The sequence below is a fragment of the Acipenser ruthenus genome, chromosome 1 (assembly GCF_902713425.1).
Source record: "Acipenser ruthenus chromosome 1, fAciRut3.2 maternal haplotype, whole genome shotgun sequence".
NCBI lineage: Eukaryota > Metazoa > Chordata > Actinopteri > Acipenseriformes > Acipenseridae > Acipenser > Acipenser ruthenus.
The window spans coordinates 116,911,934-116,928,590 of NC_081189.1; the positions used below are offsets into that span (position 1 = coordinate 116,911,934).

General features: G+C 38.7%; 1 protein-coding gene across 10 annotated transcripts in view; it reads right to left on the bottom strand.

The window, feature by feature from the left end:
- Positions 1-6,295: 6,295 nt before the first annotated feature.
- LOC117421412 (transcription factor COE3-like) overlaps positions 6,296-16,657 on the bottom strand; it is a 157,803-nt gene continuing 147,441 nt past the window's right edge. For 3 of the 10 annotated variants that reach the window (XM_059034563.1, XM_034035819.3, XM_034035818.3), the window contains 2 exons: positions 16,269-16,567; positions 6,296-11,182 (listed from right to left, as the gene is read on the bottom strand). In XM_059034563.1, the coding sequence (XP_058890546.1) occupies positions 16,281-16,567 (287 nt within the window). In that variant the 3' untranslated portion in view covers positions 6,296-11,182; positions 16,269-16,280. The remainder of the gene's footprint in view (positions 11,183-16,268; positions 16,568-16,657) is intronic. The other 7 variants (XM_034035825.3, XM_034035824.3, XM_034035823.3 and 4 more) reach the window with 4 other exon arrangements.

Sequence of the window (16,657 nt, forward strand, 5' to 3'; positions counted from 1 at the left end):
TATCTGTTAATGAGAAGACTGTGCACAGGCTCCTGCTGTTGATGCTGTTAGTGATGCTTGCAGAACTCTTGTTTTGATGACATCATGCCGATGGCTGCTAGTGTGGCTTTCGTTTAACACACATTCGTTTTAGCGGACGGTTTAGTGAAACAGGAAAACAGGCTTCAAACTCCTGGCTTTTCATTAAGGTGTTCATTTGGAAGGATGTGCGGAGATGACAGCACACACCAAGCGGTAACTTAGCTCCTACATATGACATGCTGCATGTCTGTGGAGTTCGTAACTGGGAAATGCAAATGTAAAAAAATAAAATAAATAAAGATAAAAAGAAGTTTAATTGAATGAAACAAAAAGACTCTGCTGTTTAAATAAAGATGTTGCTATTTTTGTTTGTAATGGGTAAACTGTCTGCAGGAGCAACTGATTACTCAACCAGACTATTGTAATGTAATGAAGCAAACAGATGAAACAGTATAAAACACCTTAGTACTGAAAGTGTAATTTTTTGTTGCATGATATAACCCTAATCCTAACGCTAACCCTTTTCCGATACAATTGTGTACTTACATATATCATGCAAAAAATACTTACACATTAAGTACATTGTAACTATGCATAATGACATTTCTAATTATGTGTAAGTACAAATGTATTTACAAAGTAACTAATGTGTAAATACACAGTAATTACAGACACTTAATGTGAAGTGTTACCATCATCTGGTTTGCAATTTCAAAGTGTCTGAAAACTGCTTTATTTTTAACTTGTTGATCCTGCTGGGATTTTTCAGCAAGGAAACCTCATCAAATACAAATGAAAACAAAAACTAAAATGAGGCCCATGAAAGAACAGGTTTATAACTACAGAACAATACAATTTGCAGACAACACAAAAATAGGAGGAGTGGAAAACACTGTTGCAGTAGCAAAGGTCATTCAAAATGATCTAGACAGCATTCAGAACTGGGCATATACATGGCAAGGGACATTTAATAGAGAAAAGTGTAAGGTACTGCACGCAGGCAATAGAAATGTGCATTATAAATATCATATGGGAGATACAGAAATTGAAGAAGGAATCTATGAAAAAGACCTAGGAGTTTATGTTGACTCAGGCACGCCAGGTCTAATTCATTTTCACACGCGCAGTTAATTTTAGACGCGCTGTTTAAAAGTATTTTTTTTCACAGTCAAACGGGTTTAAATGGCCCTGCATATCAACAAAGCACTCACTAGGCATCTCCAGCCACGCCCCACACTTTCGTTTGCTATAGCGTTCACCTATGTAAGAAATAAATAATAATAATAATAATAATAATAATAATAATAATAATAATAATAATAATAATAATAATAATAGTCGTACATACCGATCGATCATCTCCGGATCACTTGTTTTATCACCAAACTCCTCAATAATGCGATCCAAGTCATTATTTTATTACTATATAATTTTTATAATTTTACTATCTCAAAAAAGCTCTGCAAATGTCCGTGTTTTCTGTGCACTGATTCAGTCAGCCAACTTGTTTACTTACGACCGCCCCCGTTATCTGATACCTGATACCATGTATGACTAATCATGAGATACGCCTTATTTTTTTTATTATTTTTTTTCGACTTGTCTCGGCTCCTGTTGCTCCCACTCGGCAATTGAATGGTTTTCTCGGCTTTTTCCGGAGAAAAAAAAGACTAGACACCCGTTTATTGCATTGCTATAATGATGTCGGACCCAGTCCGACAAAGGACCTGTGAGGAATAATTGCAATGTCGGACCCGACACTGCAATTTTCCCTTTCCGGTCCAATGTTGGTCCCTGTCCGACATCATAAAAAAGATGTAAAAAACAGGTCTGTAGTTGTTTTTTCTCTGGAAAAAGCAGAGAAAACCGTTCAATGGCCAAGTGAGACCGATAGGAGCCGAGAGAAGCCGAAAAAAAGGGGCGTATTGAGGAGTTTGGTGATAAAACGAGTGATCAAGAGATGATTTATTGGTATGCACTAATATGAAGAGGTATGTGAAAAATACAGCGAACAAGGGGTGGAGCAGGGCTGGAGATGCAGTACTGAGTGTCCTGTTGATATGCAGTGCCTTTTAAACCTGTTTTACTGTGAAAAAAACCACTTTTAAACAGTGCGTCTAAAATAAACTGCTTGTGTGAAAATAAATTGGACCTGACGCGCCTGAGACGTGCTGGCTAAATGGACCGCTAAGGGTTAAACAATTGAATCTATTCAGTCTTGAACAAAGAAGACTACACGGCAATCTGATTCAAGCATTCAAAATTCTAAAAAGTATTGACAATGTTGACCGAAGGGACCTTTTAGACCTGAAAAAAGAAACAAGGACCAGGGGTCACAAATGGAGATTAGATAAAGGGGCATTCAGAACAGAAAATAGGAGGCACTTTTTTACACAGAGAATTGTGATGGTCTGGAATCAACTCCCCAGTAATGTTGTTGAAGCTGACAACCTGGGATCCTTCAAGAAGCTGCTTGATGAGATTCTGGGATCAATAAGCTACTAACAACCAAACGAGCAAGATGGGCTGAATGGCCTCCCCTCATTTGTAAACTTTCTTATGTTCTTCTGTTCTTAATCATTCTGTCGATTCGATAATTAGATTATAACTACAGAACAATACAATCATTCTGTCGATTCGATAATTAGATTATAACTACAGAACAATACAATCATTCTGTCGATTCGATAATTAGATTATAACTACAGAACAATACAATCATTCTGTCGATTCGATAATTCTTTTATAAATGTTAGCCTTAGGGTGAAATTCGTGGGGTGATAGCTGGGCAACTTAAATCAATTAACACCTATCATCAACCTACTATTTAAACCCCTATCCCACACTTCTTCTCTGTCTAGTGTTTTGCTTTCTCACTAAAGTATAGACTGTTAATCGTGTTTCAAACTTTGAACCATGGCTAATCCAAGTCGCTTCATTCTTTCATCCAACTCGGACGCCTCCGATCAGGAAATAACATTTCCTACCTGTTCTCGTGATTCGCTCCATCTTGATGCAGCTTTCCCAATGTCTTCAGCGGCTCTTTACCAGCTGCCGCTCTGAATACTGAGTCTCTAACCCAGCGACCGTGCCGCTCAAAACGCCAGTCCACCTCGCAGCTCCCTTTACAGCTCCATTATAAAAGATGGCCCATTGCCAAAGGCTCTTTTCGATAAGGGAATCAACATTCCAGTCAGCGGAGACCGGCTTGCTCTTTTTAATATTTACTGTGAAGCAATGTCTGCTGAGCCTGTATTTCCTCCTCGCCTGCAAGCAGCAACAGGCAGTCACAGCTACCCCATTCCACGCTCTGCATCCACCATCCCAGAGCCAGCTCAGTGCTCAGCGGCAATTCAAGACCCTCTTTCGTAACTTCACCAAACAATTTACTATTAACGCCAGACTGGATAATCTTGAAAGTCACGTCACCCCACCAGCAATAGCAGCCATTTCTACTCTGCCTGCAATCTCCTATCCTGCAGCAGCGTCCTCTTCCGGTACTGCAGCTCCAGTCCCTACCATTGAAATCCCAGAGCACAACCTGGCTTCAGCAAATGCGTCCAGGTCTCATTCAGCCTCCACTATCAGGCGCCACTCCCTCTCTCCAAATATCCGAAAGGAAATTATAGAAGGTAAGGATATCAACCTAATCCCTATTCTCATTGCTACATCTGAGTTCTTGGACCACAGTGTTGTGGACCGTGGGGATCTTTCAGTCACCCTAAAATCACGTGACCCTCACCTGCTAAAAAATGTAACGCTTGGAGAGTTCGTTCCAGCCTTTTCAATCTACCGTGACGTTCTCCTCAGTCTATCCTCACCGCTGCCAAAAACTGGGGGTACTATGTTCTACGAGTACCACAAGGCGTTTTCAGCTAAAGCCGCCACGACTCTATCAGCCAACAATCACATCGTGGACTGGTCAGTTCCCAATCTGGGTCTCTTCAACCGCATTTTCAGCAGCCTGCGAGCTTATGCTTGCGGAATCTGCCCATCCACAGCTCACTCTACCTCTCTCTCTCCAAAAGCAGCATCAACGTCATTCAGATCAGGCCCACACTCCTCCCCTCCATCCTTCACCGCAAGATCATCTGCCACAAACCCTATCCAAGCATTACATCCACCAGATCGATCTTCAATCTGTGATAAACATGCCCACAATATTACATTTTTTGGTTCCAAACAGATCTGCAACAACTTCAACTCCTCAGTCTGTTATCTTCCCACATGCAAATTTCTACATATCTGCAGCTTCTGTGGCGACGCCCACTCCAAATCCATATGTCCATCACATCCCAAATGACAATCAAACATGTTCTCAGTCTCCACTCCCATCAACATTTCAGCTTTATCAGAAGCGCTTCAACTTCATCCAGACAAATCATTTACTTCATAGCTCATCAACGGCCTTTCATATGGATCTTCCACCAGACTTTCCGAAATTCCCTCATCTTCCTTCACTTGCAAAAATCTGCACTCTGCTATGATAAAGCCACAATAAGCTCTCTCATTCAAGCAGAAATAGACAAAGGTTTCATGGTCGATCCATTTTCCGCTCCTCCATTTCCCATTTTTCACATTAATCCCATAGGCATCGCTACCCGCAAGTACTCTGGCAAAAAAACGCCTCATCATCGACATCTCAGTCCTCTGAGGAAGCCTTACAAGTAGCATAAACTCTCTCATCTCTCACGATCACTTCTCGCTATACCATATCAAGATAGAAGACGCCATCAAACTTATAAAGGGCAGCAGCGTGGAGTAGTGGTTAGGGCTCTGGACTCTTGACCGGAGGGTCTTGCGTTCAATCCCAGGTGGAGGACACTGCTGCTGTACCCTTGAGCAAGGTACTTTACCTAGATTGCCCTAGTAAAATCCCACCTGTATAAATGGGAAATTGTATGTAAAAATAATGTTTTATCTTGTAACAATTGTAAGTCGCCGTGGATAAGGGCGTCTGCTAAAAAATTAATAATAATAATAATAATAATAAAAATAGCAGGTCAAGGTTCATGGCTATCCAAAGCCGACATATCGGACGCTTTCTAAAGTTATGCCTATTCACCCCATATTATGTCACCTGTTTGGAATTTGCTGGAACAAATATTATTTTTCCACTCAGCTCACTTTCGGCTGCCGTAGCAGACCAAAAATAATCGATACAAAATCAAAGACTAGCTAGCATGCTAGGAGTGGGGGCTACCTGACCGCGGGGGCCACCAGAGGTTTTCACCTTCTAGGAAGGTTTTTTTTCCTCTCCACTGAGTGGCAGGTAATCACATAACCATATCACCCTAACACTATTTTAACCACTCCAGTTTGTCTCGTATATCCCATCTCTCTCTGTTGTAGGTTCCCTGCGCGATGACTTCTCGCTCCCGGCTTCGGAGGCCTGTGCCTCACCTCATGAGGGGGCAGCTATTATTCCATGTTGACAGTTTATTGTATGTATATATTTGACTGTAAAAGACCCTTCACTGTTTTCAGTAACTCATGATTTCTTGATGTGTTATTAGTGTCAGTAGAGGTTTATATTGATCTGTGGAGCCAGGCCTGTAAAGGTAATTATCTCTGACACCCATGTTGACACTCGTGGGTGTCAGTAGCGTGTCTTCATACAGCCACCTGAAGACCGTACTCCCTCTTTATTTCGCCACCTGATTTCACGATGAGTGCACCCCATCAGAATGCAAGGAGCTTCCAGGTGCATACTTTACACAGCATTCATGATGTGTATCCACCTCCAGCCAATCATATCACTACAAGACAAGCAGATGAGAAGAACTACAGTGGAAATCTCTCTGAGATCAATTTCAAACCAGGTCTGGAAAGTTTATCAGAGGGAAAAGGCATAATGTACTTCCCTTGGAATATGGATGCATTTTGTTTTCACCTTGTTTGATAGGTGATAGACACTATCGTCTCCGTCCTGGCTGGGTGGAGAGTATTTGCATTATATACTGAGCAAAGAGAATAATTCACAAAAGGGTTGAATCTGCTTATCTGTCAAAACAATTTTCGCTGGAAAAGAGAGCTTGCATCTCAACGGAACCCTCCTCCTTAAATATATATTCAGTAGTAATAGTATTATCAATAACAGAGTGCAAGAAAGACTATCATGGTTTCAGTTTATAAAATATATAAGATCCACAACCCAGAACACGAACCAGAAGGAAAGCATTTAAGAACCCTGATGCACATAATGGTTTAGAAAATCGCACTTGGAAAGTCATAAATAAAACATGTGTGGTGAACAAGAATGCAAAGAAGAATGTCAAGCCAAATGTAATCTTTATTAGTTTGTTTCTGTACAAAAAGCACTGGGTCACAGAAAAGCATGCATCCTATTTACAGCATGGTCACAGATTCTTATCGAAAAGAAGGTACAGCTTTGTTTTAGTCTTTTTTCTTTTTTAGTGAATTAAACATTGTGCTTTAATATACTTTGATGGTATTACATATTTTTTCATATATTTTATAAAGATGCAGTACTCCTTCACATTTTTTTTCACATAAATCATTGCAAAAAAACCCCCAAAACATTATCTAGTTTTAAAAACCTCTGTTGAAGTAAACAGGGAAGCCAAACTGAATTTACAACTCTATAAAAATCTAGCATTTTGCAGATACAGTATAGTGAGTGACTCAAATGGACATAAATATACATTTGCAAATGGGGGTGGTGGTGAGGGGGCAACATCAGCAAAGACCTACTACACCTGAACAGCACTGCACAGTCAATCAGTTCAGACACATCCCGTGGCTTTAAAAGCTTGTAAAGACAGACATCTATTCAAGCAGAGCAGTTACAACCTTTCTGCTAAGAAACAAAGGACAGAAACTCTTCAGAAAGCCCTTTGCACTTTCATAAACCAGGTGCACCCAGAGCGGTCTTCAATGGAAACCACAATGTTATGGATTGAGAGTGACTTATATTCTGATAATAACCATACTATGTCTTTTTTGGTATGCCTGTCCATAAATACATACAACCTGCACCACAGTACTGTCATATTTCTTGAATAAGCGTTACATAAAGAAGTAAAGCACGTTTTTATTTATGTTATCAATGATAATAATTGCACAGGTACCGTAAAGGTTGGCCTCATTTCTTTGTACTCTTGCTGGTTTCAAATATATGAATGAAGCTAAGTGATAGACTGGCCTGCATTGGCTCCCGGTTCTACCTACTCAAACCTACACGTGTTCCATATCAGCTTGTTCAAAGCTTGCCTAAGGCATTACTCCTGCCTGGACTTTAGTAGACAGCAGAACAGATGAGCTAACAGGATGACTAAAAATCAGAGAGCTAGCTGTAGTGCCCTTCAGTACCATTTCCCATTAGTAAGTATTCATTCATGAACATTTGAGCTGAAATGTATTTACACACTCAGTGTCTTGCCTTATACACTTTTGTAGTTCTGATTCTGGGGTATACACCAATTTTTGTTTTGTTTTAATTTTCATACATACACATGAATTCATATATGCATAGTGTAAATCCATCCATCCATACATCCATACATCTATACACAAAATGTAAAATATCAATGTAATAAGGATGCTAGCAATACAGAATAAGTGCTTCCTTATTCATGGGAAATCTTGGTTAAGCTTCAATATGACATTAATAGAAATTGATAGTGGCAGCTCCAGATTGGAAATTCACCTTGTTTCTGAAGCATCCACAATAACTCTTGGCAGATCTCTCTCTTTCTTGTTAGCCCTCCCATATTTGCACTCCTCTCCCTAGCACTATATGGGGTTTTCATTTCTATGCAAGGAAGTACTTAACTATGCTCATCTGTCAATTCATCTTTCACTGGTATTGGTTGGCATGCTTGTGTAATTTCGTTTGGTAGCACTTTAGATTGCACAACATGAATAGCCATGTAACTATATAGTAATACCTGGGCAATAACTACCAATGCTCCCTACTGTTAGTAGGTAACTACAGTGTAATTACATAGAATGGCCTTGTGTTGGTTACCTGGTGTAATTACATGATAAAACCATGGCACATCACACTTCCACGTAATTACATGCTACCCAGTTATTACCATGTTTTTAGTTGGTTATGTATGCCCTGTAATTAAAACTGCAAACGTGAAATAATTAATTTTTTGGTCTTTATTTAAAGGTGAACCGCATGTACTGATCGTGTCCATCTGTCACAATCAAAATTATGAACATGCTAACTGCCTTGAGATTTCAACAGTCTTCTCCAAGATTATATCGTTGACTCAATCAGCTCCTAGGAGCTGGGTGATCTTAGATGGATGGCTGGCCTGTCTCTTATGCTCTATACCCCCCTAGATGGGTGTAAGTCAATACATTTGTATACACATTTTTAACCTTATTAGGACTTTCTATAAGTATGTGACCATTATTTTCTACCTACACCAATGTTTTTAAGCAGCCATATTGACTTATATAACTCTTAAACAGATGGCTGACTTTCACAGCCGTGCAGAAAAAACAACATACAAAACATAATAATAGAATGCATGGGGACATGACATATTGTAAGGCATCAATTTATATATTTCTTTCTTTTTTACAACTATTCCACTGAGATAGTGTGGCGTGACACTGTTTTGCATTACAGGAATACAAATTGCATAAGTAAATGATACAGATCTGTGTGCAACAACAACGACAAAGAAAACCCTACTTTGTTAAAGGGACACTCAACTTCTAAGCTGTGTATCGGTGACTTCTTAATTCACACAAGCATATGAATTCTGAGGAAAGGTCCAATATTGAATAAACCTAAGTCTTGACTCAGGTAGTATACACTTTCATTGTTACATACAAGTGTTTCTTTACTTGGAAGTTGACATCCAGTTATTACAGCACTTCCTTAACTGTACCAGAGTTTTAAGTAGCATCTGGGCCAACAAAATCCACCACATGCCCATTCAAATAATCCCAATGCTATTGGCTCGATTCTATTATTTACAGTGATGCCACCTCTATACTTTTTGAGGTATAACCATCATGTTCCATCTGCAGTCTACAATCGGTTGTCAAAAACAAAATGCCTTATGGTGGCTATCAACTGTTGATTTCTCGAATAATATTCGCTTGCTTTATTGAGGCTTGTAGTGTATTGGTTGCCTCCTGCCCCTATTTCCAGTCCAAAACTTGCTGAAGCTATTGGAACTGATTTGAGCCAGTTACCTATTGCCCTAACTGGAGAATACAGAAATGGTGTTTGATGCACAGAGCGAGCGCTACATTAAGATGTCCCCTCATAAAAGTCGAGTCTCCCTTTAACTTTGTACGACAGACAAGTCATGAACACAAGAAGATACTCTCAAATGACTGATGTATATAGTCTTGATGCATATGTGTGCTAAACTTTCTTTTTTTGTTTTGCTAAGATGCAATGCTTTTGAAGATGCTTCACTAAAATAGTGCATTAAGTAATAACTATCGTGATTATACACCTTTTCACAATGAGACACACAGACAATAACTGGAAGTAAGAGAAAAACACAATGGCTGTATACAAAAATGTTAAATACAGTATCGGAAAGCTTTCTTATACAAAATCGGTGAAGCATTCCTTCTTTTTAAAAATCAGAGGGACAGGGAACATGTCTAAGACTTTTTACAAAAGATTTTTTTGTACTTTTTTTTTTTTTTTTTTTTTACAATATCTAAAAGGTATTATGACATCAAATGTGTTTACATATTTTTTATACTATCATTCAGGCCTAAATCACCAAAGAAACCCCCATAAACATTTATAAATACATACAAAAAAGCACAATAAAAGTCGAACGATCAAATCAGTACCTAAACATGATCATAATCTCAGCAAGCATTCCTGGTGTTATTCTACAGATACACAAATCTGGAAACAATTTCAGGTATTAGTTTTTTCCCTCACTAAACTATTGGTCCAAAGTACACAAAGGCTACAGGCTTACTCCATGGAAGAAACTTGGGTGAATAACTATAGATCATTTGGAAAGAGAAGACTGCAACTGGGAATACATCTACACTACCACTGTCCTAAAGTGGCTCCATTTCAGCTTGAACATATTTTGCAAGTGGCTAGGGCTAATTTGATTTCATAGAATTTCACTAAGGGGAACAAATAAGAAATACACGCAGGTATGATCATGTAAAATTCATGTTTCACTAAACATTATTTCGGAAATCTGACCTGATATTTAAACACCTGCTTTCTCCAGCGAAGCATGGTGCTGGCTGTGCTCAGACACAGTTCAGTTTAAGATGTGAACAGTGCAGAGTTTATGAAGCACATATAACTGGAGCCATTCCTATCCCCTCCATCACAGTTGCATAACTAAGAGTTTGTTGAAGAAAAGGGACAGTAGAGGTGGGACACCGTACTTCAGAACCTTGATCACCTGAAACTATCCGGACCAGAATTTGGCAAAACAAGGCATGGGCCACATGATTCAAACTGCAATTCATTTTGTTTTGCCAGAGTTCTGGAAATGAGATGGGATCTTGAGATAAGGTTGGAAATTAAAAAGGCTTGCAGCTGAAACATTTATCATTTAATTTATTTATTTTTAAATTTAGCAGTGTTAAGTGTTTTATAGTCATGAACAGATCATTTGGTTGCAGTGAGTCACATTATGAATTTAGAGTCTTCCATTGTGGTGACTTTGCATCTGATCATGAAAAAAAAAACCTCTCATGTATTTAATGAGTTCTTTGCTACCATTGACTGAGCTTCCAGACATGCTCTGTTGGAAGACCCCATGCCTCAACCCCAAGCAGGAATGAAACAGGAATGAAACAGGCAGATCATATATCAAGAGAGATGGTCAATGGTGCCCGCAGCCTGACACGTGGCAACTGTGGAAGAGATGATGGCAGGTAAGAGGGGCAATGTAGCCAAACAGTGTGACTATACTTTTGTAATTTGGTCCAATTTAGCTCACTTAATCAAAGTTTGTCTGTAGGTGAACCAACACAACTCAGGAGACTATTCAGAGTACCATTAAATGACTTGTATAGGACCTTTAAGAAAGGAGTCCATATGCCATGTTCTTGTTATTCTTGAAGTTGCTGAGCTGTGTGTGGGGGCAGTGGGACTTGTGTTCTTCATCTTGTGGATATCTTGGGATTTCATTTTTTCCTACTTACATGGGTGGGACTATAAGACCAGACATAGCTGAAAGAAGAATACATATATATATATACAATTAATAAACATACAAAACATTTCAAATACCTTTCTACAGCTATCTAAAGTATGGTTACATTCCTCAAGACTCCAATTTGCCAATATCAAAACTTTTAAAATAAACTATAAGAAACTAAGTCAAGCCATCAAAACCTCTCCTTGTTATTTATTCATCAAGAACTGTAATAATAGGTTTATGTTTGGTTGTCACAAAGTTGTCATTGTGGTCCCTACCTGTCTGTGTTTAATTTTTAAGTTTCAGAAAAAGGTTACTGGCTGCAAAACATGTTAGTCAATAGGGGAAGAAACTGGTTAGTTTATTTCTCTCTCTAGTTTACCAAGGAAGTGCTATCTGAAAGGATGGCTTGCAAGCAGAGATTTCTCTAACCAAGTGTAGAACCAGATATTGAAAATGAAAATGTTTCTTTCAAGACAGCACGCTTGAGAGTGAACAGAAGTGCACTGCAGGTACTGATTTATGGAATTATTTATTATTTACCACAACATTTTCAGCTAACAGCTCTGCCTGTACATTATGTACTGCATACTGTTATAACTTAATCAAAGTTTATTCCCTTCTATTCCCATACAAAATACTGTAAGCAAACAGTGGGGATATGTGATCATTTCCATGACTAACAGACCCCTGCCCCCCTCTGGTTATAAATAATTCACCAGGAAGACTTCTTCACATTGAAGCAGTGGCAGAGTGAAAAGGCTCCCATTGGGAGTGATGATTACTACAGGGGCCTGGCTTAGTGTCACCTTTCACATATTTACATAGCACACAAACAGCCCCAGTGACGCGGAGGACAATACACTTCACGGCTGGGATCAGAATTCAGAACCCCCATACCGTCACGACTCTCTGTGTAAAGAACTGCTTCCTACCCCCTATCCTAAGTCTATCTCCACCTACTGTTATTTTCAACTGTGTCTTCTAAGCCTGGTTTCTGTGCTGCTCTTAAAACATTGGCTAAACATTGGGTAGAACAGGGGTGTTCAATCAGGGTCCTGGAGGGCCATTCCACTCCGGGTTTAACAGGTAAAATGAGATGATGAACCACTTCAGGGTCTGGATGCAGGTTTAATTGGTTCAATTAAACGATGTAGAACAGGGTTGGAACAAAGACCAGGACTGGAAGGGCCTACTTTGGCCACCCCTGGGCTAGAAAAAACAACTTTTTATTTATTTACTTCTTTTAGATTTAAATTACTTTTCATTCCTACTTCAGCTTACCAGAACGTACAGCACCTTGTAATTTCAGTTGCTTCAAATTCAGGAAGGAAAACTGCAAATTGAAGTTTGTTTTGGCCTAACTGAAAAGCAACATGTGTTTTTATTCAGGATTCTCTTATTATCCGCGATTTACAACAGGGTTTAGAGTAACACACGTGCAGGTGGGGGGGGTCTTGGTTCATAGGTCACATAGTAAAAAATAAAAATGACTCGAAAGAGTGTAAAACCAAGACTGGGTGAAATATAAGGTAACACTAGATGAGTGTCAGTAAATATAATTATTTATGAACTAACATATATATCCAAGCCAATTCAGAAGAAGTAAGATTCAATTTCAGAAACGCTCAATACATATGCTTGTTCATCATTTATTCATTTTGGTATTAGGGTTATTAGGAATTATTGTCCTCTTAATTTGAATTGAATATTAAATCAAATCCTTGTTTATTTGACATTACTTTTGAATTACATTACCAAATACAGTGCTTTAATAAAGCTGGTATTAAACATTTGGGTAACAGTTATTTAGATCTAACATGGTTTTCATCAATTCAACAGGCAGAATAGTAAAAAGACAAACTAAGAATTCTAATAGTATTTTGTTTTAATACACTGATGTTAAATATGCTGTTCTGAGGGTCTGATTCTCTCTTTACTCCAAATCTATGCACGTGTTTTTTTTTTTTTCTTAAAGTGAAACTCAAATTACAATATTAAAACAGATAGGACACAACTTACAATGAGACAATGAGACTACTCACTAAGTCCCTACATTTAATTGTTTTTGGTTTAGTAAATTAATTTTTCCTTCCTGGAAAAATTGCTTAGATCTTTATCCAGCGCACAGTACTATATATATATATATATATATATATATATATATATATATATATACAGACACACACATATATATATATACACACACACATATATATATATATATATATATACACACACACACTAGTAAAGTATATATTCAGTTACTTCTAATAGCTATATACTAGTAATGTATATATCCAGTTACTTCTAATAAGTGAGGCACCCCCTGGCAGTAGTGGACCAGACCTATGCCTCTAGATGTCTTTCGAGGTTGGGTTATAAAAACAGGTAAAATCTTCATTGCATCCTTATTAACATAGGCAGACGTTTACAAGGCCTTGACGCAGGATTCTTTGGCCCATGCTCGATGCATACATTTAACATGACCAAAAAAAAACTTACTAAAAAAAAGTTGAATTGGACTGTGGATGAGTGGCAGCTGTCCTAAAGGAAACAGGCAGTAGTTTTACCCCATACTGAGCCAAGCGTACTACCCCTTAAGGGGTATTCCATCAATTCCATCCAGTATATGCATTCATGGCTGCACAGACATCGTCACAGATGTAATTGCATGCCACCATTAGCATGGAATGGCACATTAAAAAAAGCATTGCTGGAGACATGACAGGCTCTGATGCCCTGGTTGTTCCCAGAATGATATTTAGTTATTCAGAATAAGGAGACAGACGGAGGTAAAGAGGACATACAGACAGACTGTGTTCAGGAATAGAACAGCTGACTGACAAATGGTTTTATGAGTAATGGGAGATCAAAGATATGAAAGAAATAGGGGAAAAGGACACGAGGCAGGTAGACAAGAGGACTGATCTATTGGCCCTTTTCAATGACGTTTGTGGTTGACAGCCTGGTAACTACTGTATACAGGGCAGCTTTTACTCTCAGTGTTTAACAGGCATTCTTCTTTACATGTGTGTTTCCTACTAAATCCCATTGAATTATTCTGGTTAGTAAACATACTTTACTGTTAATGTAGCCTGTGTTCATGAATGTATCATGATACTTGTGTCCGGGGTTTAATATTAAGAGTGAAAGATATAATTAATTTGTGTTTACTTCACAAAATTTAATTTGCCATTACTAGGTAGTTACTATGTAATGTATTTTTTAATGTACCCATTAAGACCAAGGCCTCATTTACAATTATGTTGTTACTGACTGGACCTTGAATACAGCGACCCAGCTTATCGTTTTAAAGAAGAGACTCTCGACTGCCCTTGTCTGTCTGTCACTTTGATTTTCTTACGGTAACCTTTCTGCCCACTTTTAGCAAGCAGACCACAATGACAGCTTTTGACAACCAACAACAAACCAACCTGCTATCAGGACATCTGACCACTGTACTAATGAGTTCATAAAGACAGCTTCCAGCATCTCAAAACGTATCTATGTACTTATTTGATTGGCCCTGACTTTATTTACAATACAGTACCAGTATGGATTCTTGGCTTACCAACAGCAGATTAATACATCCCCATGTCAAAACCCTTAGCATGTACACACATAGAACTGGAGTGTACATGCATCATAACTGGGCCCATGTTTTTTCAGTATAAAGTTTCTTATTCATGAAACTATGCTAGACTGTTGTTAAAGAAGTGAGTAACAGTCTAGAACTGCTTCATGGTAATCAAACTGTATTTCATTCATAAAACAGATTGAAAGCTTTTTGAATAGGGCCATTTATGAAATGATAACACATATATATGGTAATATCTATATGCTGATCCAGACTCAAACAACCAAGAGCAGAATAAACCGAATGGATCTCCACAAGCAAACAAGAATGTCAGCATCAACTGTTAGAATTGTCTGTACAGCTTAAACAAAGAAACTGCATGGCCATGGACAATTTGACACTGCGTTATTCTTCACATCCAATCCAAATGGTCTAACAGCTCCAACGCATATGCTTAGTCAAGAGAACTTTACTCCAGTACCAATAAATAAGGTAAGCAGGTATTTTCACATGGCTTTTAGTGTCAATCACTTAAAGAAAAATGGAGGCCAGTGCCAATATACTGTAAGATTGTCAGCTAACTTTTGTCTACTTGACTAAGGGATCAATTTCATCAACCTTGCCGAGATAAACCACTACTGGATTTTATTGAATTTCACAGTACTGTCAAATGTTTCCATATAATACAGCTGTGGCTTTTTTCCCCAGCACAGGGTGATCAAACTTAGTTTATGAAAGTGTAATATTTTTCCTAGGAATGCTATGTTTAATGTTACTGTTGAGTAATATATGGTTTTGGCAGTGCTCTGATTTTACCATGGGAAGTGTCACTGAAAGGGGATCTCTTTCGTTTGTAAACTCTTGCATGTTTGGGTCACAGATCAGCCCCAATCACCATCATGGTTCAAAGTGTACAGGAGGTTATGAAAAGAATGACACCCCTGTGTCTATGGTAAAGGGGCTGCATCGTTTGGTAATCTATCATATTGGTTTCTATTAACTGTAAGCTAGGTAAACTAGAATTTTTCAATGATTTATAACCCAGACCTAAAAATTCTATGCAGAATACTCTTAAACTAGGTTATTCAATTGAAACATTTCAATTGAATAGCCTAGTTTAAGAGACATGCAATATTAAGTTAAATGGAAATATAAAACAGATGTAATTACTTAAATAATATCCATATGTAATAAAAGGCATGCCTTATAAGTATAGCCTGCTATCCCTGGTCCCATTATTTCTGTGATGGGGATCTTCCCGTGCTTTGGTTGTTTTTTTTTCTTCTGCAAATCAATGTACGGTAGATATGAAAATACTATAGATGAAAAGGGTTAAACTGCTTCTTCCTTGCACCTAATCACTTCCTTCAGCTACCAGGAATCAGCACTTTAGAATGTTGTATATGAAACTGTTGTCCGAGTCAATGATTATGAACAAGAGATGCAGTCTTATAACCTTCTCTACCCTACAAACCATGATCACACTCATCACACTCATCATCATCACCAAGGGTTTGCTCCTCATCTCTATGAAATACCTCTTGTGTGTCTTATCTGCCCTCATCTACTAACACCCAGTAGTGGTGGGTGGAGTTGGGAGGCAGGTGAGGGGCGGGGTGCTCACCCTGTAGGCTGTTCCCATTGGTGCTGGTGCAGGTGGGGGGCGGGGAGGTCTGTGGCCTCACCACGGGGGCGAAGGCGCTCTTCTGTTTGACTGCAGAGATCATATTGACAGGAGAGAATGAGAACATGCCAGCAGGGGTGGTGGAGGAGGAGGAGTTAACGCTGGAGGGGAGAGTGATGGAGGAAGCCCCCAACGGAGGGCTGGAAGGCATGACTGAAACAACAACAACAACAACAACAGACAAAGACATAAATACACATGGAGCAGAGCTCTATCCAGATAAAGTTTTCCTGTTATATCTGA